Source organism: Phacochoerus africanus, chromosome 14 (genome assembly GCF_016906955.1).
Source record: "Phacochoerus africanus isolate WHEZ1 chromosome 14, ROS_Pafr_v1, whole genome shotgun sequence".
In the NCBI taxonomy this organism is placed as follows: Eukaryota; Metazoa; Chordata; class Mammalia; order Artiodactyla; family Suidae; genus Phacochoerus; species Phacochoerus africanus.
In genome coordinates, this window is record NC_062557.1 from 38739427 (window position 1) to 38763326 (window position 23900).

Genomic DNA, 23900 nt, shown 5'->3' on the forward strand with positions numbered 1-23900 from the left:
ATTTTAAGCCTATTGTTAAGATCTACTGCTCAGAAAGATTCCTTTTTTTTTTTTTTTTTGGTCTTTTTAGCTATTTCTTGGGCCATTCCCGTGGCATATGGAGGTTCCCAGGCTAGGGGTGGAATTGGAGCTGTAGCCACTGGCCTACGCCAGAGCCACAGCAACGCGGGATCCGAGCTGCGTCTGCAACCTACACCACAGCTCACGGCAACGCCGGATCCTTAACCCACTGAGCAAGGGCAGGGACTGAACCCGCAACCTCATGGTTCCTAGTCGGATTCGTTAACCACTGCGCCATGACGGGAACCCCTAATTTAATTAATTTATTTTTAAATTAAAAACATTTTTTTTAGGGGCATACCTGAGGCATATGGAGGTTTCCAGGCTGGGGGTCGAATTGGAGCTGCAGCTGCTGGCCTACACCACAGCCACAGCAACACGGGATCTGAGTTGAGTCTATGACCTACGCCACATCTCGCAGCAATGCCAGACCCCTGATCCACTGAACGAAGCCAGAGATGGAACCCACATCCTCAAGGATACTAGTCGGGTTTATTTCTGTGGAGCCACTATGAGAACTCCTGCATGTTTTTTTTAGACAAAGTTATTGCACACTTCAGACTACAGCATAGAGTAAACATAACTTTTCTATTCACCAGGAAACCAAAAAATTCATGTGACTGGCTTTACTGTGGTGGTCTAGAACCAAATCTGCAATATCTCTGAGGTATGCCTGCAAACAAGAAATATCTTACGCCTCCAAATGCCCAAAGATTTACAAATTCTGTGACTTCATGTATCTTTTATAGACCTAATAGGACACAGGCTGGTTCTTTTCCTGTGGTCTCTGAGTTATGGCTGAACTCTTCCAACAAGGATAACAGGTGCCAGGCATGTTCCCTCCCCCAGCCTCTCTAAGAAAGGAATGGAAGAACCCCGGGGTCTTTGCTGGGACGTGCTCAGCCTGTGTACAGTACTGTGGCTTGTCCTGCCTTCCCCAGAGAAAGGGCAGGAATTGCTGCCCACTCTAAGCCAAGTAAGGGGGGTTCTAAGACAATCGTTCACATGAGGAAACAACTAGAAGGAAAGACTGGCACCCCATTACCAGGTGAATATCTCGTTAATGAAGCAGAACTATGCCTGCCTGGGCAGGAAAGAGGAACCAGGGCGAGGTGGCAGGAGTGAAGGAGAGCCCATGTCCCTTCACAGCCACTCATCCAGCAAGTATCTGCGAGTGACTCCTGGGTGCCAGACACTGGTTGAGGTGGTGGAGACCCAGCAGTGAGCAAAACAGACCCAAATCCCTCCCTTCCTGGAGGCTCATTCTAGTGGAGGGAGACAGATAATAAATAAGAAGAGTAAGTAAAATAGTGAAGATGTTTAAAGGTGAGAGGGCCAGGGAGAAAATGGAGCAGGGAAAGGAAGGGCCAGGCTGGGGAGAGGGGATACGGTTTGAGTAGAGGCCAGGGAGACAGCACTCAGAAGGTGACATTTGAGTAAAGATGTGAAAAAGACTAGGGCCCAGTGCATGTGGCTCTGGCCCCGGGACAAGCCTGAGCTTGGGGAGGAGATGACCACTGAACTGGATGGAGAGTGAGGTTTCATGTTGGACTCAGGTGTTTGATAGCTGCAGGTGGCCAGGAAGTTAAGCAAGCTGTGATTGTCAGAACGGGCAGAAAGGAAGAATTCAACAGAGCTTGGCAAGAACTGTTCGGTGAGCCAATGATTTAAATTTCTTTTTTTTTTTTTGGCCGTACCCACAGCATGTGGCGGTTCCTGGGACAGGGACTGAATCTATGTCATAGCAACAACCTGAGCTGCTGCAGTGACAACACCAGACCCTGAACCGCTATGCTACAAGGGAACTCTCCAATAATTTGCCTCATCTAGTTCAGACTCTTTGATAAAGCAGTAACATGATTTTATACTGCTGCTATTAGATGTATAACAAGGACTCGGAAACCTGGCCAGAGACCTTAAGTCAAATAGTTGTTCTTGTCTGTGATTTAAGTGTCATATCTACAGATGTAGATGCTACTTAGTAAAATCATATGAGGCTTAAGAGATCTAGATTAAACTACTTAACACAGCACAACCGAAAAGACTGCAAAGGGTCATGATTTTGAATAAGTCAAATATAAAAGAACATACCTAACAAATACTCCATGCCTTGAGCTGACTGAATTACCTCTGTGCATACAGAACTACTACTGATTCCGTTTAAGGTATCATTTGCCTTCTTAATGACCTATAAGAAATGAAATCATATCACCTTATACAATCAAGAAAGGTCCTTGCAAATCAATACACTATTAGTAGAAAACCCGATGGAACGCTGGGAGTTGTGAAAAAGCATGACTGATTGATGTACGTAGAGGACTACGCTGAGACAAATCCGAACATTTAGTTCTGACATTGAAGAAACAATCCTCCATTTTGGGGGAGGAGGCTTAAATATTATTTTAATTTAGGCAGAGACGATGATGTCATTTTGTTACTTCTTAAACACAGTGACAGAAGAGGGCACAGTGGACGAATGAGCTGTGTCTGCTACTGTAAATGTGACAGAAGCCTCATTTAAGATGTGTGACTTTTCACACCACTTCTCTTCGCGCAAGGCCACGGTAGGGCCCTCCGCGAGTTTGCCTCTGTCCTTCAGCCCAAAGAAACCAGAAAGGCAAAATGACAGAAGAGGCATTTCTGTGGAGCATGTGAAAGTGCCATACTCACCTCCAGGGCGCTCCCTAGACACCGCTGCCATTCATAAGCGTATCTCTCATTCTCCTGCCAATTGTATAAAAAGAACTGGGTTAAACGGCTAAGCCAGGAATGCTATTTATGATTTCTGTCAATTCAGAGTACTAAAATCACTCTAGTCCAAGCGCTGTTTATCCCTAATGACAATTTTTAATTCCTGATAAACATAACTTCCAAGCATACGACTTGTGGTGACTCCGAGGGGAATGTTTCATAGTGGAGCCCCTGTGTAAACGCTGCCTCATTGTAACATATAATTACAATAGCAGAAGCTTCTTCAAAGGCACCCTCCATGCAGGTGTCTAGCACAAGAGCCAGTATCAAACCACCGGCTTCCTGCTCCACTTAGGAAGCCGTGTGCATGTGTACGTGCAGGTGCACGCGTGTGTCCGTGTAGGTGATGAGAAGTCTCCTCTCAGGAGGAGCGCTGAGAGTGTCAGCTGGAGAAAGGCAGCATGTGACAAAGATCCACAACATTTTCCCTCTCTCCTCTATTTTGATGCTTTACCACATCCGCTAAGAGGAGAAAGTCCACGTGCTCAACAAGAATTCCCTTCAACACCTCCCTCCCTGTGAGGGCCCACGGCTAATTCCAGTTTTAGGGTCACTAGCTACTTTCAGCGATGCCACATCTGGGAGGTATCTCCATCCAGGGCTATTGTCACCATTCTCTGACTTAATTCCGTGTTTTGCTCTGGTGCCTTGTGGCGCCCTGCCCCTTGTCCCCCCAGGTGAAAGCCACAAGCACTTTTTCTGGAGGGGGGGCCTCAGTGCTTAGCCCCGGGGGACGACAAGTGGCTCACCTCCACCTCCCCTGTCAGGTCTTTGTACTTGTCGCGGATGACAGGCAGGGCGGGCTTCTCGCTCAGAGTGTTGGAGCGGTCTCTGAAAGGTTGCTCCAAAGCCGGGGAAGGAGAAGAACGGCTTATTTCTTTATCGCCAAGGCTCAGACTCCTCTTGTGTGATCCTGGGGGACGTGCACAGCACAGTCAAAGGTTCTGATTGCTCAGCCTCGTGCAAGGAGAGGCGCTCCCAGGACAAGGCCACCCTCTTCTTTAGACATTTGCGTCTGGGGGTGTTCGGAAACACACCCCTCCTTCAGACTGTCTGGCAAGTTACATGTTGACCCCTTTCCTGTCCTCTCTTGCTGAGTTCCCTGCCTTTAATTTTCTCCATTGCTTCTCTGAGCAATGACAATTCTTCCGTCTTTTTTTCTTTTCTGCATATGGAAGTTCCCAGGCTAGGGGATGAATTAGAGCTGCAGCCGCTGGCCCATGCTAAAGCTATAGTGACACAGGGATCGGAGCCGCATCTGCGACCTTCACCGTCGGTCACGGCAACACCGGATCCCTAACCCACTGAGCGAGGCCAGGGATTGAACCCACTAGGTGGGTTTGCTGGGCCACAATGGGAACTCCTCCTCCATAATTCCAGGTACAGCATTACTGGAGTGTGGAGGACTAAAGCATCTTTCTAAGTATCAATGCGTAAGAGGCGTGTTGCTTGTCCAGTCATTAGCTAGGGACTTGCACTGATTTCCTCCACCTCTCAATCGAAGGGAAATCAACGAGCCCTTCTGTCGGGGTAGGAGTAAAGCAAAAGGGCCAAACTCAAACGCCTTCAGAGAGCGGCAGGCAAAGGAAACGAGTGAAGTAGCTCGGCTGGAGAGGGAAGTGGTGGGAATGTGACAGTGGGACAAGCACAGCTCATTTGTGAGAGGGGTTGTCACTACTCAGCTCCAGCTGACCGTCAGGAGGTAGGAATGCAGGCCTGGTACTGCCAGATGCCACAACTTTGCAAGAAAATTAGAAATTCAGGTTGTGAAGTGTCATGGTTTTTATGTATTGGTGATTGCTTCACACATTAAAAAAAAAACAGGAGTTCCCATTGTGGCTCAGTGGTTGGCGAACTGGACTAGCATCCATGAGGTTGCGGGTTTGATCTCTGGCCTTGCTCAGTGGGTTAAGGATCTGGCACTGCCATGAGCTGTGGTGTAGGTTGCAGATGAGGCTTGGATCTGGTGTTGCTGTGGCGCAGGCCGGCAGCTGCAGCTCCAATTTGACCCCTAGCCTGGGAACTTCCATGTGCTGCTGGTGAGGCCCTAAAAGACAAAAAGACAAACAAAAAAACAAAAAACAAACTCAAAAAACAAACCAAACAATCAACACAGGTCTGCAGAACGGACCTAGATCCCCAGCTACCATGTTGCAGCCTCTGGATTAAAAGATACAGTATGTAGCCAGGGAATAAGAGCAGAGCGATTTGCCCACAAGGGGATCAAACCATTTTTCTGGCTCCTGTAACACAGTACACCTCTAAGCAAAACAAGAAATGAACAAGAGACTGTGTGCTATGCTTGCTTTTAGCCCCAAAAGCACGAATCTGAGAGAGACGGTTTAATTTCAGTTGAGTCTCAGGAAACCTTTTTTTTTCTTTTTTTTTCTTTTTGTCTTTTTAGCTATTTCTTGGGCCCCTCCCTCGGCATATGGAGGTTCCCAGGCTAGGGGTCGAATCGGAGCCGTAGCCACCGGCCTACACCAGAGCCACAGCAACGAGGGATCCGAGCCGCGTCTGCAACCTACACCACAGCTCACGGCAACGCCGGATCCTTAACCCACCAAGCAAGGGCAGGGACCGAACCCGAAACCTCATGGTTCCTAATCGGATTCGTTAACCACTGCGCCACAACGGGAACTTCTTTTCTTTTTAATTGAAGTATAGTTGATTTACAATGTGTTAGTTTCAGATGTACAGTAAAGTAATTCGTATTACATATATATTGTTTTTCAGATTCTTTTCTCATATAGGTTATTATAAAATATTGAGTATAGTTCCCTGTGCTATACAGTAGGTCCTTGTTATTTATTTTACATAAAGGTAAACCTTTTAAAAAAATAGTTATCTGTCATAGACTCTGATTTTAAACACTGGAAAATCCATTTCCTGCTAACCCAGGGACCAACTTATTCTTTTTTTTAAATCCATGCCCATGGTATGTGGATGTCCCCTGACCAGGGGCTGAACCCACACCACAGCAGTGACAACGCTGGATCCTTAACTGCTAGGCCACCAGGGAATGCCCTAGTTTCTTCTTTTCTTTCTTTTTTTTTTTTTTTGGTCTTTTGAGGGCCGCACCCATGGCATATGGAGGTTCCCAGGCTAGGGGTCTAATTGGAGCTACGGCTGCAGGCCTACGCCACAGCCACAGCAATGCAGGATCCGAGCTGTGTCTGTAACCTACACCACAGCTCATGGCAGGGCCGGATCCCTAACCCACTGAGCAAGGCCAGGGATCGAACCCACAATCCCATGATGGTTCCTAGTCAGATTCGCCTCCCCCGCACCCCGACAGGAACTCCCCCAGTTTCCTATCCTAAGAAAAACATCCAGTACTGCAGTGGAAGAAACCACAACTGTAAATTCTACGTTGAAAGCCACTCACCTTGAACAGAAAGGTCAAAGGTTGCCAGCTCGCTTTGGATCATTTCCTCACTGGACTTCATTTTGCCTTGTGAATTGGCCACTAGGAAGTCAAACTTGCTGATCTTGGGCTTTTCACTTTGAAACTCTCCGAAGTCATCGGCACACTCTCGGGGGGTGTCGTGGGAAGTGCTGCTGGAGGCTGGGCTTGGGCACGCGGCCTCCTGGCTCCACTCAGCTGCTGGCAGGTCCTGTCTGGTGAAATCCTTGAAGTCCGCGCTTTCATACTCCTTTTGCTCGCCGGTCTGCGGAATCACCTCTTTAAAATTGGCGAAGGCCGGAAAGGTCGCCTCTGGAAGGGTGTCCTCGCTTGCGAAGGTCGTGACTTTGGAGAGGGATGTCACGGTGAGGCTTTCAGAACTGCCGAAGGACGTCTCTTTCTTTTGAAGGACGGAGGCAGCTGGCGAGGCTCCACTTCCTGCTGGGAGGACAAATGGAGAGAGTTTTCTGCCCTGAGAGGCAACATCCCTGTCTGACCAGTCACAGCTCGTAAGTGTGCTCACTGCCAAATTGCTACTGCAGGTTCCAAAGGCAGCATGTTTTAAGTCCTCTATATCTGAAAGGGAAGTAAGACCCCACAATTAGAGGCAAGCTCATGATTTAGGCACAATGCCCTAAGCTCTGCAGAAGCACAAGGTCTAATGTATTCGATTAGTTTTATGCGATGCTGGAGTTGACTATAATTTAGAGCTTGTACTCAACCGAAAGGAGCTGGGCTGTAAAATCTGCTCTTTAAAAACCCACAATAGCCTTGAGTTGGCATTTATATTTAGTAACACAAGAGCCATTTTCTTTGGATATTAAAATTCCAAGAAAAAGATAGGTTCATTCACCCACGTATATACACTGATATAATAATAGAGTCATTTAATAAAATTGTCCCTTCACTTACAAACTTTAAAATGTATTTACTACATTCCCTGCCCTAAAACAAGCCTCTTTTGTTTTGACTTTGCTGGAAAATGTTCCTTTTAACATTTGCATAGCCATATGAAATGTTATGTGACAAACTGATTAAACGTTGACAGCTTCTCAAAACTCAAGTGACAATCATGTTATCTAACTTTTAATCAATTACTAAGAGTTTCTCTCCAGGCAAGGCCAAGTGTGAGCTGTTAATGAAGCGGTTACTTACCGAGTTGTTATTTTGGTCAATAGGGACGTCCTAGTGCTGTGATGGAGTGTGAGGAAAGAAAAATCAATCTAAACTACTTTAGCTCCTAAAAAAACAGAACCAAAGGCCTGGCTGCTCCTGGGCTCCTCGTTCTCCTTCAACTATGTGTAATCCTCTTTTTTTTTTTTTGTCTTTTTGCTATTTCTTTGGGCCGCTCTTACGGCACATGGAGGTTCCCAGGCTAGGGGTCCAATTGGAGCTGTAGCCGCCGGCCTACGCCGGAGCCACAGCAACGCAGGATCTGAGCCGTGTCTGTAACCTACACCACAGCTCACGGCAACGCCGGATCCTTAACCCACTGAGCAAGGGCAGGGATCGAACCTGCAACCTCATGGTTCCTAGTCGGATTCATTAACCACCGCGCCACGACGGGAACTCCGGAATCCTCTCATTTTAAAAGAAAGGAAAAAAGGAAAAGAACAAAATGCTGGGGCAGAAGATACCTTTTACATTCTTAACATATGTTTAAGTAACTTAAGAGGGGGCAGAAAAACAGCCCAAAGAATAGGTTTTTGATTTAGACAGACCTCGATTCAATGCCCACCTACGCCTTGTGTGACCCTAGGCAAGCTATTTAATGCTTCTTAACCTTGGTTTGTTTATCTGTAAAAAGAAGAGCCGGTGTACTTGGAAGGGCTGTGTTGTGAAATTAACTGATGACGGGTGTAAAGGGCCTGGCCAGTGCCTGGTGATCATTATATAGCATTGGTTGCCATTAGCCTCAAATTTAGTTGCTGCTTTAAGGCCTACAATAGAACTGTTTCAAAGTAAAAATGAAATGTCAGCCCATCATTTTAGCGGTCTTAGCAGGGAAAGGTGCTCACTCATTTTCATAAAGCAAAACCAGGGGAGGCTGCGTAAGGCTGGTGCTGAGAAGCCACCTCCCCAGCAGCACTGTCCCTTCAGTCTGGCTGAGAGGCTTGTAGTTTCATTTCAGTCATTATATGTAAGGTAAGATGGCCAAACATATGACTCCCTCTCGGACACCACAAACATGGCTTGTAAGGAAAATGCTCAAAAGTGCTGGGACCCAAATTTTCCTAACTCGGTCAACAGGTGTCCAACCCTGGGTCAGGTTCATTTTGTCTCGCTTACACAGCAATGCTGCCCAGTTTATATGAGAGGGAAGGGGCCCTTGACATGGTCTTCTAACAGTATACCCCAAATCTCTCTCTCTCTCAACCCTCTGAGGAAAAAAAGGGTATTAAACGAATACAAATGGAAAACCTGAGATATAAAAAAAAATGCCAGCCAGTGAAAAGCTGGTAACTTTCACAGAACAATATATCTTTTAAAATTCTGTAGTGCAAATGGTAGCCTTCAAGTTTAGCCTACTAACCGGGAGGGAATAAAAAGATGCAGGTGAAAAATGTACAGTTTAGAATGAATGAAACTAGTCTCTAGCTCGTGTTTGCTTTCTTCACTATTTAAAGGGATCAGGTGTCCTGACTCAGGTGAGGTGAAATTCAATCAGGAGCAGATGCAGTTAAACACAAGAGGAGTCTTCAAGGGGTACATTCAGAAGAATGTTTCCCAACATGAGTATTTTTATTATTAGACCCTACCAGAAAGCTCTCTGAAGAAGCTATATTTTGAACCATTCCCAGAATTTCATGTACTAAAAGGGTAGCAATTTTCCTAGAGGCCAAAGATAAATTTAATAAAAATTAAGCTCTTGTTCAAATATTACAGCTAGGTTGCTATGGTAATAAAAAGTCCCTTTTGTGCAATTATGCAACAAGAAAAAAAAAGTTTTAAAAAAAACAAACGGGAGTTCCCGTCGTGGCGCAGTGGTTAACGAATCCGACTAGGAACCATGAGGTTGCGGGTTCGCTCCCTGCCCTTGCTCAGTGGGTTAAGGATCCGGCGTTGCCGTGAGCTGTGGTGTAGGTTGCAGATGCGCCTCGGATCCCGAGTTGCTGTGGCTCTGGCATAGGCTGGTGGCTACAGCTCCGATTGGACCCCTAGCCTGGGAACCTCCATATGCCGAGGGAGCGGCCCAAGAAATAGCAAAAAGACAAAAAAACAAAAAAACAAAAAAAAAACAAAACCCAGAAATGACTTTAATATAATCAGGTAAAAGTCATTGTATTCAATAAGAGAATACATTAGCTGAAGAGCTTTTAAGTATTCTTATAATACTACAGGTCTTCAAAAAATCTTAGTTTTATTAAAAACGACAAACATAACTTCTTGCCTTTTGGAACCACACACATGGAAAGACAAAAAATGAAATATTTTATATTTTAAAAAGTAAAGAGTAATTATACAGGATATATGAAAGTCAAGTCTCAAAACTGATTTTTAAAAAAAGTTTCAAAAAATTTTTTTCTTTTCAGGGCTGCACCTGTGGCATATGGAAGTTTCCAGGCTAGGGTCAAATTGGTGCTGCAGTTGCCAGCCTACGCCACGGCCACAGCAACACCAGACTTGAGCTACATCTGCAACCTACACTGCAGCTTGTGGCAATGCTGGATCCTTAACCCACCGAGCGAGACCAGGGATTGAACCCATATCCTTATGAATACTAGTTGAGCTGCAATGGGAACTTCAAAGCTGATTTTTTTAAGTTTTACTTTTGCCTATTTATTGGCTATATAGTATAAAAAAAATTCACTGAAGTACAATTCATTTGGACTCATAAGGAAGCACTGCTATTGCAAAAGGAACATGAGAACACTGTATTCTTAAACTTTCCCACTTATAAACAGTATAAAAATAGAGTAATATTTTCTGGCATGTTGAATACTAGTAAACCATTTTCTAAGAAAAAGATAGTAAATCAGTTCACGGAGGGCAGGTTAAATCAAGAAAATGCTTCATTTCCCATGTTCACAGTTCTGTTTTCTACGCATTGCATGATCTTAAAAATATCGAAGATTCTACAGGAACTACAGTAAGAGTAACAGAAGCTCTGTCTGGAAAAATAACATGGAATTACCCACATTTTATTTTGTAGGTGGGTTTTCAATTTGATAGCTGAATTCTGAAAATTGCAAGAGAAAAAGGAAAACGGAATGGATGCAATAAAAGGAACAGAGAATCACCATCAAATTTCCAATTCTACTGGATAACTCTTCGGCTGTGCTAGGTTGAACTGCAATCGCACACTGATGGTATGTCAAAATGTGTGCTTTAATGTATGTATTTGTTTGCAACCAGCAATGTCCTATTACTGAGGCCAAAAGAATAAACTATACAATATGCTTTCCGTCATGGGTCTCAAATCAGGACATGGGGTCACGTGCCAGCATAAGCAAGAAATCTATCAGTCTCTTCCAGAAACCTCAACTCAAATCCCTTCGTAATCCATTGTACACGAAAACAAGGTATTTCCTGGAACAAAGAATGTGAGCTGCCACAAGAGGACACAGAAGGCCATACTGATTGCCATGGACATTTTCTAAAGCTGTTAGCATATGCCCAGGTGATTTAAGAGTTACTGGCTTTTGAGAAAGGAGTTAAGAAAAAAAGAGGTACCCGTGCAAATTCCGCTATTCCCTAGTGTTTTATATAGCAATACAAATGGTCATCAGACTAAAGTGACCAAAGAGCTTTTAATTTCCAATACCGATTTAATCCAAACTCCATTTACCAAAGCAAATCATGAAATATTTATACACTTGGATGTCTTTCCATTCCTGGCCTTATGCTACCTTCTGAGTTCAGCATACTCACATTCTCTAGTAACTACAGAACCTGGTCCAACTGTGTCCTCTAAGGGTCAAACACTCTGATAAGTGTTGTTGAAGAAAACAGGAATGAAAGTGACCACAGCGTAACATGAAAGGCCATAAAATGCTGCTGTATAATAGCCTTCTAGTGTTTTCCAATCTGCATAGAACCCCCCCCATTCTTCATTTGTACTGACTTGATAGATTTGTATTAAATCTACAGTTTAAATGCTGGGCAGGCTATTGGTAAATATCTGTGGGTTTTGGGGTCAGTGCTTTAAGTTCCATAAAGAAAGGTGGCAATCCTGTGGATATTTGCAGTCAGAGGAGGCTGGAAGGCCAAGGAATAGTGTCAAGATCTGCAGTGGGATTGCTTGTGGCCATCATTAAAAAAGCTCATCAAAAAACCTTCGAATGAGCACAGAAGATGTCAATTACAACTGGAGGCTTTGGGCCATGCAAGGGGGGAGGGCAGCACCCAGGAGACCCTCTTATTTATATGACACTATAAACACATCACCCTATACAGCTCCCGGGCCGACATTCTCCAGAACCATTTATCAAAAGTACTCAACTGATGGAAAAACAAACCTGGAAGCAGCACTTTAAAAAACATAAACAGTTTGATTCTTTGAGTTATTTTAGGATTTAGCTCAGCTGCTTTGACATTACCAGTATCCTCTTCACGTTGATGAGCTACTTTTAAAAATCAGCAGGGATTTTAATGTGAAAAATAGACTGTAAAATGTAAATACATTTGCATAATTTCTCTGGTACTGCTGTGTGAAATTAGGCACCAACCATATCTTACTTTAACTTGGCACGGGGATAAACAAAACAGTATTTGTTTGTTGGAACCTAAAGACTTAAGGTTCTTCAAGTCTTGATGGCAAGTTTATATTATTATTTGTATTATTAAAACTGCCTCCCTAAAAATGATCTCACTCTGGAAACACTAACCGCTCAATTTGTGAATGGGATTACATTTTATGCACAACTCCATTGTCATTTCTTGCACCCTGCTCACATGAAGAAGGGAGTTAAAATAGTCCCAGAGGCACCAACCCAGCACAAGATAATTCCACTGACAAAGAAATTCCTTAGTCAAAGCCACTACAGGACTGGTCCTATACATGGAACCAGAAAATCCCAGATGGAGGGCAACTGGTATTATTAGAGGCTACACCAAAATATCTTTCTCCCAAATGAGTTAGTGTACCTTCTCATTACAACATCATACGTTTATACCAGGTTCTGGAAACCAAATACTATTCAACATTCTAAAGCATTATGCTCTGGAAAAGACGACAGTTTGAATGGCAGACCTAGATTTTCTAAGAGTTAATCTAAACCCTAATATGCATTTTTTTCCACCTCAAATGGCATATTTCAGATATTGCAAGTAATCGCTCAGAAATCCTATTTAATATCCTCACCTTCAATGGTTTAATTTCCTTTCTGCCTCAAATTTTTAAAAAGAAGGAACAATGAAAGCTTCAAAACATAAGAAAAAAAAAATTGTACCATGGAAACAACCTTTTCCCCCAAGGTTCTCTTTGTTTTTAAGTTGGTCTTGGGTTTCTGATCTGAAAAACAATAGTGTTTATTCCCAAGGTTTTTCACTATTATCAGACTCTACACTGGAAACTAAATTCCAAATTTGGCCCCTCTTGTTGCTAACTTTTGTGGTTCCTTCTAAAATTGTTTTCTTAAAAATGAAGAGTTTAAAGCCTACTCTGCCTGAGACATTCCCTAAAACTGTTTGAAGAACTTTGCTTTACGGACTAAGTTAAAAAGACGGAGGGTGGCGTCCTAATACCTTCTGAGGTTGGACAGGCAACAGCTCTACAATTAGAGGGTGGAGTACCTGACCTCCAACTCCAACCCAGTGCAGCCTTGAAGACTTCCTAGTATGAACACTGAACACTTCCCATGACAGAGATTATCAATCTAAAGTCAGTTTATGTCTACTCTGCTCAGAAGCCCATCTCAACACCATGTGATCGTTTAAACTAATCTTAACAGATACCTAGTTAGTAACACAAGCGACCCTCTTTCCCCAACACTAAACTCTTAGTTCTTCCCCTCTCCTCGTGGCGTGACTCCCAGGGGAGAGGCTCGGAGATGTTCACTAATGAGGTTCACCACTAGAAGAAAGGCCTAAAATTTCTCCCTCGCTATTACGTAACGTAGTGTAAGGTTTACACTTTTTTTTTTTTTTTTGAAATTGTAATCCAGTGCCATGTTAAAAATTTAGAATCAGTGGAACTAGGAGGGGAAAAGGCTAAAATGTACCAATACTTTCTTAGGAGAAAAGAGTTTGAGAAAACGAAATAAACAAAAAGGAAAAAAACACCCTCTGATCACAGGAGGGTTTAAGCTTGATGTAGACCAGGGATTTCTTTGGTCTAAACCTGGAAAAGTACAAATTACACACATCCCCACACTTTCAAAATATGCCAAAGAATTATTTATTAACATAGGACTTACAGATCACAAAAGAGAGTGGTACAGAAGAGCTGGAAAAAAAAGTCATCAGAATAAGCATGCAGATCAGTATTTGCAGAGGAATATACCAAAGCAAGTTTGAAAAGGCACATTCACACAGAAAATGTCTAAATTGAAAAAAGGACATCAGAAAAGCAGCCAAAAAAATAATGATAGGCTCTGATTAAAATACAAAGATTTTCAATGTCAAAGAAGAAGCTACTTTACAGGTAGGTAGGTAGGCAAGTAGCTACAGAAGTCTTGCTAACCCTTTGAGTATCACAAATGAGGGTCAGCTCTTGCTGCCAACAAAACCAGATGATCTTAATGACTGCACATCAAGATGCTTCAGTGCTGAGAGATTCAATTTACTTGGGGGGACAAATGCAGCCTAGTTGAAATTATATGCAGCAAGGGCTCAAAGGGTTAAATGTAATAATATGCAGAGAAATCAAGCAATGTTATTAGTATTATCTACCTTTCATACAAGGCGAGAATTAAAAGAGACAGTATCCCCTTCAGAGTTAAGTTAGGGTTTCCAGACAAGATCAAGGTCCAGAGATAACCATCTTCTGGGTTTTATTCTCTCTTCATCAGCCCCCATCTTATTTTTCCAACAACAAGTACCTTAACCATCAAACTAAGAGAGCAAGAGATACTGCAGTTGACATGAGGATAAAGTAAAGCCAAATTGTGCTGGAGAAGCCCCTGCCGTTTTACCCTCTCCAATACAGTTTTTACACAGCAGTGTTGCTCAGGAACAATATAGCTCATTGGTCAGACATCAACCCCTTTTAACAACCACTCTAAAGGGATACTGCTCCTTTCAGAGGGGAGGTTTACAGATCAAAGGCAGGGAACAAATCTGCTCTTGTCAGTATCCTCAAACTGAAGAAACTTGGTTTGAACATTACAGGTTCCAAGCTGGGAATGTTCCAAACATACATAAAAGGACATGAGCACAGAAGATTATTTTAACAGATCAATTAGAACAAGCTCAGTCACAAAACCAACCAACCACCCTCCCACCCATGAATGGGGGGGGGGGGGGAAGAAAAGAAAAATACAACCCAAACCCAGATTTGACTCTCTCATAAAGACATCTAGCTTGGCACTGTGAAAGAATATAGATTCACTTTCAGAAAAATAGCTTCTAATTAACAACTTCTTCAGAGTCCAAAAAGGCTAGTATACATGTGATGAGACTACTAAATAAAAAGCCAGTGTTATTGTTCAGAAAATGGAGCATTTTGCAATCAACTGCTGTGAGCTCAAGCAGCTCATACAAAAAAGAGCAACAAAAATCACTCTAGCAAACAAACAGCAGCAAAATAACAAGAAAACATCTGAAGAAAAGTGTGGGGGGAAAGAAAAAAAAAAAAGAAGTGGACAGGCAGGGGCCCCAGGAGCCCTGCGGCCAGCCCACTGCACTTGGCCAAGGCCTCAGAAGCAGCCCGTGGAGCTCACCACTCCCCCAATACCATGCTCCTGATCCAGCGCCCCCTTGAAGACCTCCAACACTTCCATCGCCCGGGGATGGAGGCATTTTGTTTTCTGTCTTACCAACGTGATGGATGCAAAAGCCATCACGCTTCACGATTTCTGCCTGCGTCTGTACACGTGGGCGTGACGTACACGTCCCTCGCCAGCTAAATGACAGCAAACCCTTCACACGCGTAATGCATTTTCTGGAAGAGTACAATAATGCTGAGATATTTCTCATTATTAAAGGCCACAAAATAGGTTTATCTTTCTATATACATATCTGAGAACAAAACAAAGTAAAAACTAGGACACTTGGGAGTCTAGTTTTTTCTGACAGGAAGTTGGACTAGAGACTATACTGCTACATGTCAATCCATTACGGACTTTTAAGAGGGCTCCCTTCTAAGATGTTTCCCAACATTTTATGAGAAAGTTAGTAATTACCCTAGTCTACCATCTACAAGTTTGTTACCATCTAATACTTCAGTAATGGAGTTAACACTGAAAACCGTGCCTGAATTCCATCAACAACACAGGCCCTCCTCCTTGCCGGACCGGGCTCGCGGGGCCCGCACGCACAAGCTCTCTCCCTCTTCTTCTCTTGTAGGGACGTGGCAAACAGGAGGACAACTGGCTAGACAGTTTACTTTCTTGGCTTAACAAGAGTCAGTTCCTGCAAACCAAACCAGATAGTCTATTGGCAGCAGCCAAATATACCCAAGAGAAGAAAAAAGAAGGACACACTGACCTCACTCACAGACATGGAGGAATATCACCGACACCGCAAAAATCCTTACAAAATGTCTGGCAATGTGGCGTTCGTTGAGCAATGGGTTTTGATGTGCCTCTAAGACCAAGGTGGTGTTCGATTTCAAACGTAAAAATATTTTAGCCATCCAATCTGAGTTCCACAGTATGTATGGTCTCCATATAGCCAAGTATCCATAGACTCAAATTTAACACTGCTTTAAGGGGACTGGCAAGGAAGAGGTTAATTATTTGACCTTCGTAAAGGGGAGGAGCCAGAGCCTTACTCAGTTAACACCCACAGAACCACCTGTGAAATCTACATCACCATCACCAGAGCAATCTCACCAATTCCTCACCTGCAGCAGGAGGATGCTGGCCACTAACTGTTGGCAAATCCAAAGAGCTATCAGACATGACATGCTTAAGATCGCCTCCCACATCAGCAAGTTTCATGTCAAACTGAACAGAGAGCGCATCTTCAGAGTCCTCCTTGCCGACGCTGCTGCCCCCGATGGAAGGGAGATCCAGGGACTTCACCGAAGCTGAATCTTCTTTGGTGTGTCTGAAAGCCACTGCTTTCTCTCCCAGGGATTTGTCCGAGTTCATGGAGGACAATTTGCTGGAGTGGAAGTCAGCAAAGTCATCATCGCTCTTTCCTGAAGGAGTGTTCTCTTTCAGCTCTTCAACACCTAGTCCCGGTCCTTCCAGAGAGAGCTGTTTGAAGACATCGTATTTGGTGGACATGGCAGCTGAGTTCTGTCCACTCTTCCCGGTGCTGCTCGCACTGCTGGTTAGAGAGACAGGACTAGATTCCTCTTTAAGGGCCTCATATTTGTCATCTGACTTCTGCTCAGAGGAAAGAGAACTATTACTGAAAGCCATAAAATCTGCAAAGTCATCCTGCTCCCCAGTAGATGCTGGACTAGAATATTCTCCAAAAAGGTTGAAGTCTCCAAAATCATCAGCCAAACTAGAAGTTTTAGTTGATGCCAATGCTGTCATAGTTGCAGCAGAAACTGCTGGCTGGGGTCGTGTGGAAACGGATTTTGATGCACTAAATGCAGTTGAAAAGGACAATGGTTTCTCGCTGCTGGAGGTAACTGAGGAGAACATGTCTAGGTCTGCTAAGTTCAGAGGATTTTTCACTTGGGTCTGTGGTTTCTGTTGGATAGCTCCTGAGGGGAAGGCTGCTGGAAAAGTTTTGTCTTTTGTGGGTGGCTCTAGTGGTGAGATACTATCGGCAGTTTTAAAATCGGTGAAACCATCATCAGTTCCTGCAGATCTGAATTCTGCAAAGTTTTCCCCTGAAAGAAAAAAACAAACAAAGAAAACCGCTGAGCTGAAAAGCATATAATGCAAAGCAGATTAAATTATAAGCACATTACAGACCTTTCCTTCACTGGCCTGAAGTTATTTAACCATAGTCTAATAATGTCCCTATCAAATATCCTTTCGTTATTTGAATAAATACAAATCAAACTAAGTGCGCCTAACGGTATCGCTTTCATTTGCTCATTTCAGTGTGAGATGTCTGTTGGTGCCAGAGCTTCCAGCTAGCCAAAAGCATTGCTCTCAGGACTTTTTTCATTATGCCTAGCCAGCCAAGCATATGGAAGAATGAGAAATAGGAGCTGAAGGTTCATGAAGAGAGGCATATTAAAATAGTGGCCCTTTAAAGATAAAATGTGCTATGTTGTGATCAACCAGAAAAAAAAAATCATAGGTACCAATGAAATATTATGAGAAATCCCACATGTAGCATTTAGGATGTATAGTATTCTATTCAACTAGGCACTTAGAGCACATGGTTAGACACTATGTGATTTTGCTTAAATGTATGGAGGCATTAATTTGAAGAACTCTGATGAAAATTTTTGAAAAAGCAGCTACTTATTTGCAATGCATTTTTGCTAAGGGCACATTATAGTTTCTCATCATACTCTCCAACAACTAAGAAGAATCTTATCAAAAAAATCCATGAGTACTTGGGCTTTTCTTAAAATCGGCCATCACACTGTACCAATCAGTACTTATTTATTAAAACTAAAAGGGATTTGAATACCAATTCCATTATTAAAAATTTCAAGAACTGATTTTAACCTTTAGTTTATATTGTGCTACTCTGAGGATGGGATTACTGACAGAATTTTTATTATTATTATTTTTTAAGTTAGAGAAAATAGGTACCAAGGTATTTCTCATCAACAAAGAAATGCAGTTAAGATACTGATAAAAATCTGGACCCATGGATCTTAATAGAGTTTCTCTTCTTTATTATCATAGTAATGTCATCACTTATAGGTATGAGGTAGGATGCAGATGATCTCAGTTTTCTAACAGTGCCTAAAGTTTCATAAAATAGTCATCTAATAGTTCCATAAAATCCATTAGGTTGGCATTTCCATTGTGGCTTAGCAGAAAACGAATCTGACTAGTATCCATGAGGATGCAGGTTCAATCCCTGGCCTCACTCAGTGCGTTAAGGATCGGTGTTGCTGAGAGCTGTGGTGTACGTCACAGATGCGGCTCGGATCTGGTGTTGCTGTGGCACAGGCCGGCGGCCACATCTCCAATTAGATCCCTAGCCTGGGAACCTCCATATGCCTCAGGTGCAGCCCTAAAAAGAACAACAACAACAAAATCCACTAGTAATGAACACCAGAGATAAATATAAATAAAGCTATACCAACATCACTTATTATTTAAAAATGAGTGCCATTTCTGGAGAGTTATAAATTTAAATACAAGCTTTAATTCTTCATCCATTTTAAAAATTCTATTTTTTCCTAAAAATGAGATACAGAAGCATATGAACTATAAACATGTGTTCATTTATTTATTTTTTGCTACATATGCGGCTTAAGGAAGTTCCCAGGTTAGGAGTCAAATCAGAGCTACAGATGGCAGCCTACACCACAGCCACAGCAATCTGGGATTCGAGCTGTGTCTGCAACCTACACCACAGTTCACCGCAATGCCGGATCCTTAAGCCACTGAGCCAGGCCAGGGACTGAACCTGCATCTTCATGGATCCTAATTGGGTTCGTTAACCACTGAGCCATGAAGGGAACTCCATAAACATGTATTTAAAATCAAAATATAATTCTTTAAATTGTCATTAAAATAATACAGACTTTATATTGTGCTTGTAATATGATATACACTTTGATTTATCATATGAAAAAAGTATAGAAAATAACTGAGGGAGTTCCCGTCGTGTCATAGTGGTTAACCAATCTGACTAGGAAACATGAGGTTGCGGGTTTGATCCCTGGCCTTGCTCAGATGCTTAACCAATTCACCAGCCAAATTTACTAGTGCAGAGAGATCTATTTAATATTATTAGGGAAATTTTAGAAAAAGGAACAGGATTCAGAATTTTTTTTATGTTTTTACATAAACCACTAATAAAACAAAAGTCAATTTCACAAACCGACAGGAGAAGCAGATATAAAACTTTAAAAATTGCCCTAAAATTTTAGGCAAGCATATCATTGATAATATTTGTATTATTTTTGTAAATAAAAAGGTAATAAGCAGCCAATTTTGTCACAGTCTAATTGAAAAAAAATTTTTTTTGGTCTTTTTGCCTTTTTTAGGGCCACTCCCGAGGCATATGGAGGTTCCCAGGCTAGGGGTCGAATTGGAGCCGTAGCCAGCGGCCTACACCAGAGCCACAGCAATGCCGGATCCTCGACCCACTGAGCAAGGCCAGGGATCGAACCCGCAACCTCATGGTTCCTAGTCGGATTCGTTAACCACTGCGCCACAACAGGAACTCCACAGTCTAAATTTTTGATGTGCTGCTTTAAAATATCTGTGAAATTGAGTGCTCGCTTCGGCAGCACATATACTAAAATTGGAACGATACAGAGAAGATTAGCATGGCCCCTGCGCAAGGATGACACGCAAATTCGTGAAGCATTCCATATTTTTCCGCGGGAGCGGCCCAAGAAATAGCAAAAAGACAAAAAAAAAATCTGTGAAATTGACAAGTTTTTCTTTATTGTTTGGAAAAAAAGTCACAGCAAACTAAACTTACTGGTGAATTATAAAGGTTTCCATTAGAAATGTAAGCTGAGCGAAAGGGTTAAAAAGAAATAAAAATGGGTGGGTTTACAAGTTCAAAAACAAAGGGCATTTGGGGACAAACAGATTAGCTGCAGTCACTGGAAGCTCGTTTATAATGAAAAGGTACATTAAGCATATATTAGAGTTCATGGGTAGCTTCTTAGCCGACTTCTGAGTCCTCATAAGCTTCCCTAATTGCTACTTTTGAGGCCCTAAAAACATTTCAAAAGAAATCACTTTTTGAGAAAACTTCAATAAGTGTCATTTCTTTATGTGTGTGTGAGTGTGTATGCTTTCCTCATCTATTTTAACTTATGGTTTAAACTGTAGGAGTAGAATAAAGGCAATATTATTAAACTCTGTCATCTGGACTTAAGAAACTATAGCTCTGACAGTAATTCTGTAAGAGTCTCCATAAATTCTAAGATACCAACACTGATGAAGCCAGTCCAATGTGTTTCGGAGGGGGTCGGGGGCTGGCCCTGTCTGTGGCATGAAGAAGTTCTCAGGCCAAGGATCAAACCTGTGCCACAACAGTGACAATGCCGGATCCTTAACCTCTAGGCCACTAGGGAAGTTCCAGTCTGATGTATATTTAATGAGAGTAGAATAAAATATATTCTCCTGAAATGAACAAAGTTGGCATCTGTACCTGGAAGGCCTTCGAGTTAAAGATAAGAAGGGAATGAGGAGTTCCCGTCGTGGCGCAGTGGTTAACGAATCCGACTAGGAACCATGAGGTTGTGGGTTCGGTCCCTGCCCTTGCTCAGTGGGTTAATGATCCGGCGTTGCTGTGAGCTGTGGTGTAGGTTGCAGACGCGGCTCGGATCCTGCGTTGCTGTGGCTCTGGCGTGGGCCGGTGGCTACAGCTCCGATTCGACCCCTAGCCTGGGAACCTCCATATGCCGCGGGAGCGGCCCTAGAAATAGCAACAACAACAACAAAAAGACCAAAAAAAAAAAAAAAAAAAAAAAGAAGAAGGGAATGAAAGCAGCACAAAACAATGGCTACAACAATCCAGGATTCTGTTAGGGCTATGGTATGGCTTACGTTCTTGTGGCACCACTGTGTTACCCAGGAATAATACACATATCATCACTAACACCAGAGAACATAAAGAATCGTGATATTAAACCGTGTTCTTTACTCCAAACTTGCCTTGGCCCAAGAGTTGATGAAAGCATTTGTCACTGAGTAAATGGCAAATTAACAAACCAAAAGTTTCTTTAGATTTGTACTCCTAGGACCTAATATAGGCACCAAGGGAGAAAGTTATTACATCCTAAAGGCTAGAATGAAACATAAGGAAACATTTCTAGAACCTAAGAGCCATAAAAAATTGAGTATTTTTAGAGATATTTAAGAGTACATGTTCTACTTTAGCTTCCACATGTACCTCTCAACTTTCCATAACCTCCCCCACCTCCCCACTCCTATCCCATTCCTTGGTCAAAAGGGTGAGAACAAATGATTGCGGAAGATATTCCGCATTTGAGTGTTCAAGAGACAAAGGTAGAATGTGGTACTTGTCTGGGAAGAAAACCTCAGTAGAGCACACACATTTCACAGCATGTGTGGTTAAGCTTGGCAGGACATCCTTTGACCAATGGATGATCTAAACCCTACCCATCAGATTTCTAGTAGGATTTAGCCACCAATATAATTTTCAGTCTTTACATACATGGCTCTCAAATGATCATTCTATATGCCCTTCCACTCTTCTATCAGGGATGGAACCACATAGGCACGTAAACCCCTCCAATTTCATCTCATTAAATTACAGCCAATTTTGAAAATCTTGAGGAGTGAAAAACTGGTTGCTGCCTTTTGCAGAGTCCACATATTGCTGCACTGCCAACAGTTCAAATCTTGTTGAGCATTACAAGAGTGGTCACAGGAGTCTAATTTGGTTTGAAGGCTTCTGGTGAAAGGGCAATGCACTATCTTCAAAGGAAATTGCATCCATTTAGGGTTTGCCCTAAGTTTTAGAAAATAATTTCCAATAACTGAACCAACATTTTCCTTCCTTGTAATTTCCAGAGCCAAAACGAAACAAATCAACCACACACTCAACAAAATGTTTGGGATGTCACTGAAGGAACCATAAAAATCTCTTTTGTTAAAAAACTGAAATAATTTATCCATTTAAGGAATCAAAAACTTACCTAAAGATTTAGTCTCTGCTGTCTGTTCGAGTTCTCTGAAAGCACTATATTTATCACCAGGTTCTATGATGAAAAGACAGAAGCTCAATTGAAGTTAGGAACTATGAGATCGCAAGTCAAGGACATTGACCATAAAAGGTCACCATAAAGACAAAAGATTTACAGTCATAGGCTTATGAATTTACGAACTGTTTTTACCTCCAAAAGGAACAGTATTTTCAGAGGACTTGTCAGCTGCAATTCCTTTAAACACAGCATATTTATCCATTGAAGCTGATGCTTTAGTTCCAGGAAGTGGCATCAACAAAGAAGGGGCACTAAAAGGGAAAAACAAGTATTTCTTGATGACTAAAACACTGTCTCCTGTTATTATCATCAAGGAGGAACTGAGAGTTAAAATGGCACACAAGTACCTAGTTAAAACTCATGACTCTCTGCTTTAAAAGTTAGAACATAGGCACACCACAAATGACACAAGACAAAATCCTTTTCCTTGAAAAAATATATTTAAACAGTACTCAAGTGATAATTCTTTTCTTGATTATTTGAAGAGAGGTCAGATTCATACTAACCATCCAATCATCTTTAAGCCATAAAAACCGTTGGAATGGCATTAGAAATAGGTTACTATAGGAGTTCCCATCGTGGCTCAGTGGTTAATGAATCCGACTAGGAACCATGAGGTTTCAGGTTAGATCCCTGGCCTTGCTCAGTGGGTTAAGGATCCCGCGTTACCGCGAGCTGTGGTGTAGGTCGCAGATGCAGCTCGGATCCCGTAGCTGTGACTGTAGCGTAGGCCAGTGGCTCCAGCTCTGATTCGACCCCTAGCCTGGGAACCTCCATGTGCTGCGAGGGCAGCCCAAGAAATGGCAAAAAGACAAAAAAAAAAAAAAAAGTTACTATAGAATGATGACCTCCTGAAATTTTAAACTTAGATCCATAAAACTGTAAAAGTGAACTGCTCCAAGATAGGTATACCCAAAGTTTCAAAGTAAATTATGTTAACCTTAATTTAAATTATTCTCTAAAATGGGTTCAGAATGCAGAGGTGGGATAGTTAAGATAAAAATCTATTTCTGAAATGCTGTTCAAGCCAAGATGTAAATGTCCTTCTTTTGATCACTGCATTGCTTACTGGCAGAAGTTCACACATCTGATAAGCAGCAGTAGAGTTAACACAATTTGCATTTTTACAAGGATCACATCAACAGCTCCAGAAGCTATCTTTGCAGCAAAGCGACAATCACTTCAAAATTAGATAAAGATACCTTTGCCTGTGGACACATTTCCCTGCTGGATGGAAAAATAGTGTAATGAGTAGTATCTCTGTGGGTAATTCTCGGGAGGCTTAAAGACAAACTATAAAAGCATTGCTTTTTCCCTCCCCCCTTATCAGACTCAGGCAGCTCCCTGGAAGAACCAACCTTTACATATGAATGACTACATTCCACTACTAGATTGTGTCATTCAATACCATACACACAAGTTATATAAATGGATTTCTATTGAGTTCTTTGCCCCGGAGCCAAAATCTTTCCACAGTCATTTAAATCTTCTTATCAGCAGCCTACAAGCAAGTAAAAAAATCCCCAGCTCTGGCACATGCATGCTAATGGGCATCTACAGTGCTGGAGGACTTGGTGCCGTCAGATATTGTAATTTCACATCCCACCAAACAGCTGCTACATATGTGATCCTGACAAACAGGTCATCAACTATTCAGTATAGGTGGATTTTTTAAAGTTCCATAAGTAATTAAACTACAACTCATTGAACTGAATATCACATAGGAATAAAGATAATTAATGTCTTTAGGAAAAACCCCCCACAAAGTTGAACAATCTATTTGTTTTTCAT

The 23900-nt window shown here is 42.3% G+C and overlaps 1 protein-coding gene and 1 non-coding gene across 9 annotated transcripts in view; one reads left to right on the plus strand and one right to left on the minus strand.

Moving 5' to 3' along the window:
* SYNRG (synergin gamma) overlaps positions 1 to 23900 on the minus strand; it is a 92188-nt gene that overhangs the window by 15446 nt on the left and 52842 nt on the right. For 5 of the 8 annotated variants that reach the window (XM_047758654.1, XM_047758653.1, XM_047758658.1 and 2 more), the window contains 7 exons: positions 22242 to 22360; positions 22044 to 22106; positions 16164 to 17111; positions 6200 to 6793; positions 3561 to 3724; positions 2731 to 2784; positions 2152 to 2248 (listed from right to left, as the gene is read on the minus strand). In XM_047758654.1, the coding sequence (XP_047614610.1) occupies positions 2152 to 2248; positions 2731 to 2784; positions 3561 to 3724; positions 6200 to 6793; positions 16164 to 17111; positions 22044 to 22106; positions 22242 to 22360 (2039 nt within the window). The remainder of the gene's footprint in view (positions 1 to 2151; positions 2249 to 2730; positions 2785 to 3560; positions 3725 to 6199; positions 6794 to 16163; positions 17112 to 22043; positions 22107 to 22241; positions 22361 to 23900) is intronic. The other 3 variants (XM_047758657.1, XM_047758655.1, XM_047758656.1) reach the window with 2 other exon arrangements.
* LOC125115374 (U6 spliceosomal RNA) lies at positions 19637 to 19743 on the plus strand. The gene has a single exon (XR_007132082.1). It is a non-coding gene; the product is annotated as a U6 spliceosomal RNA (small nuclear RNA).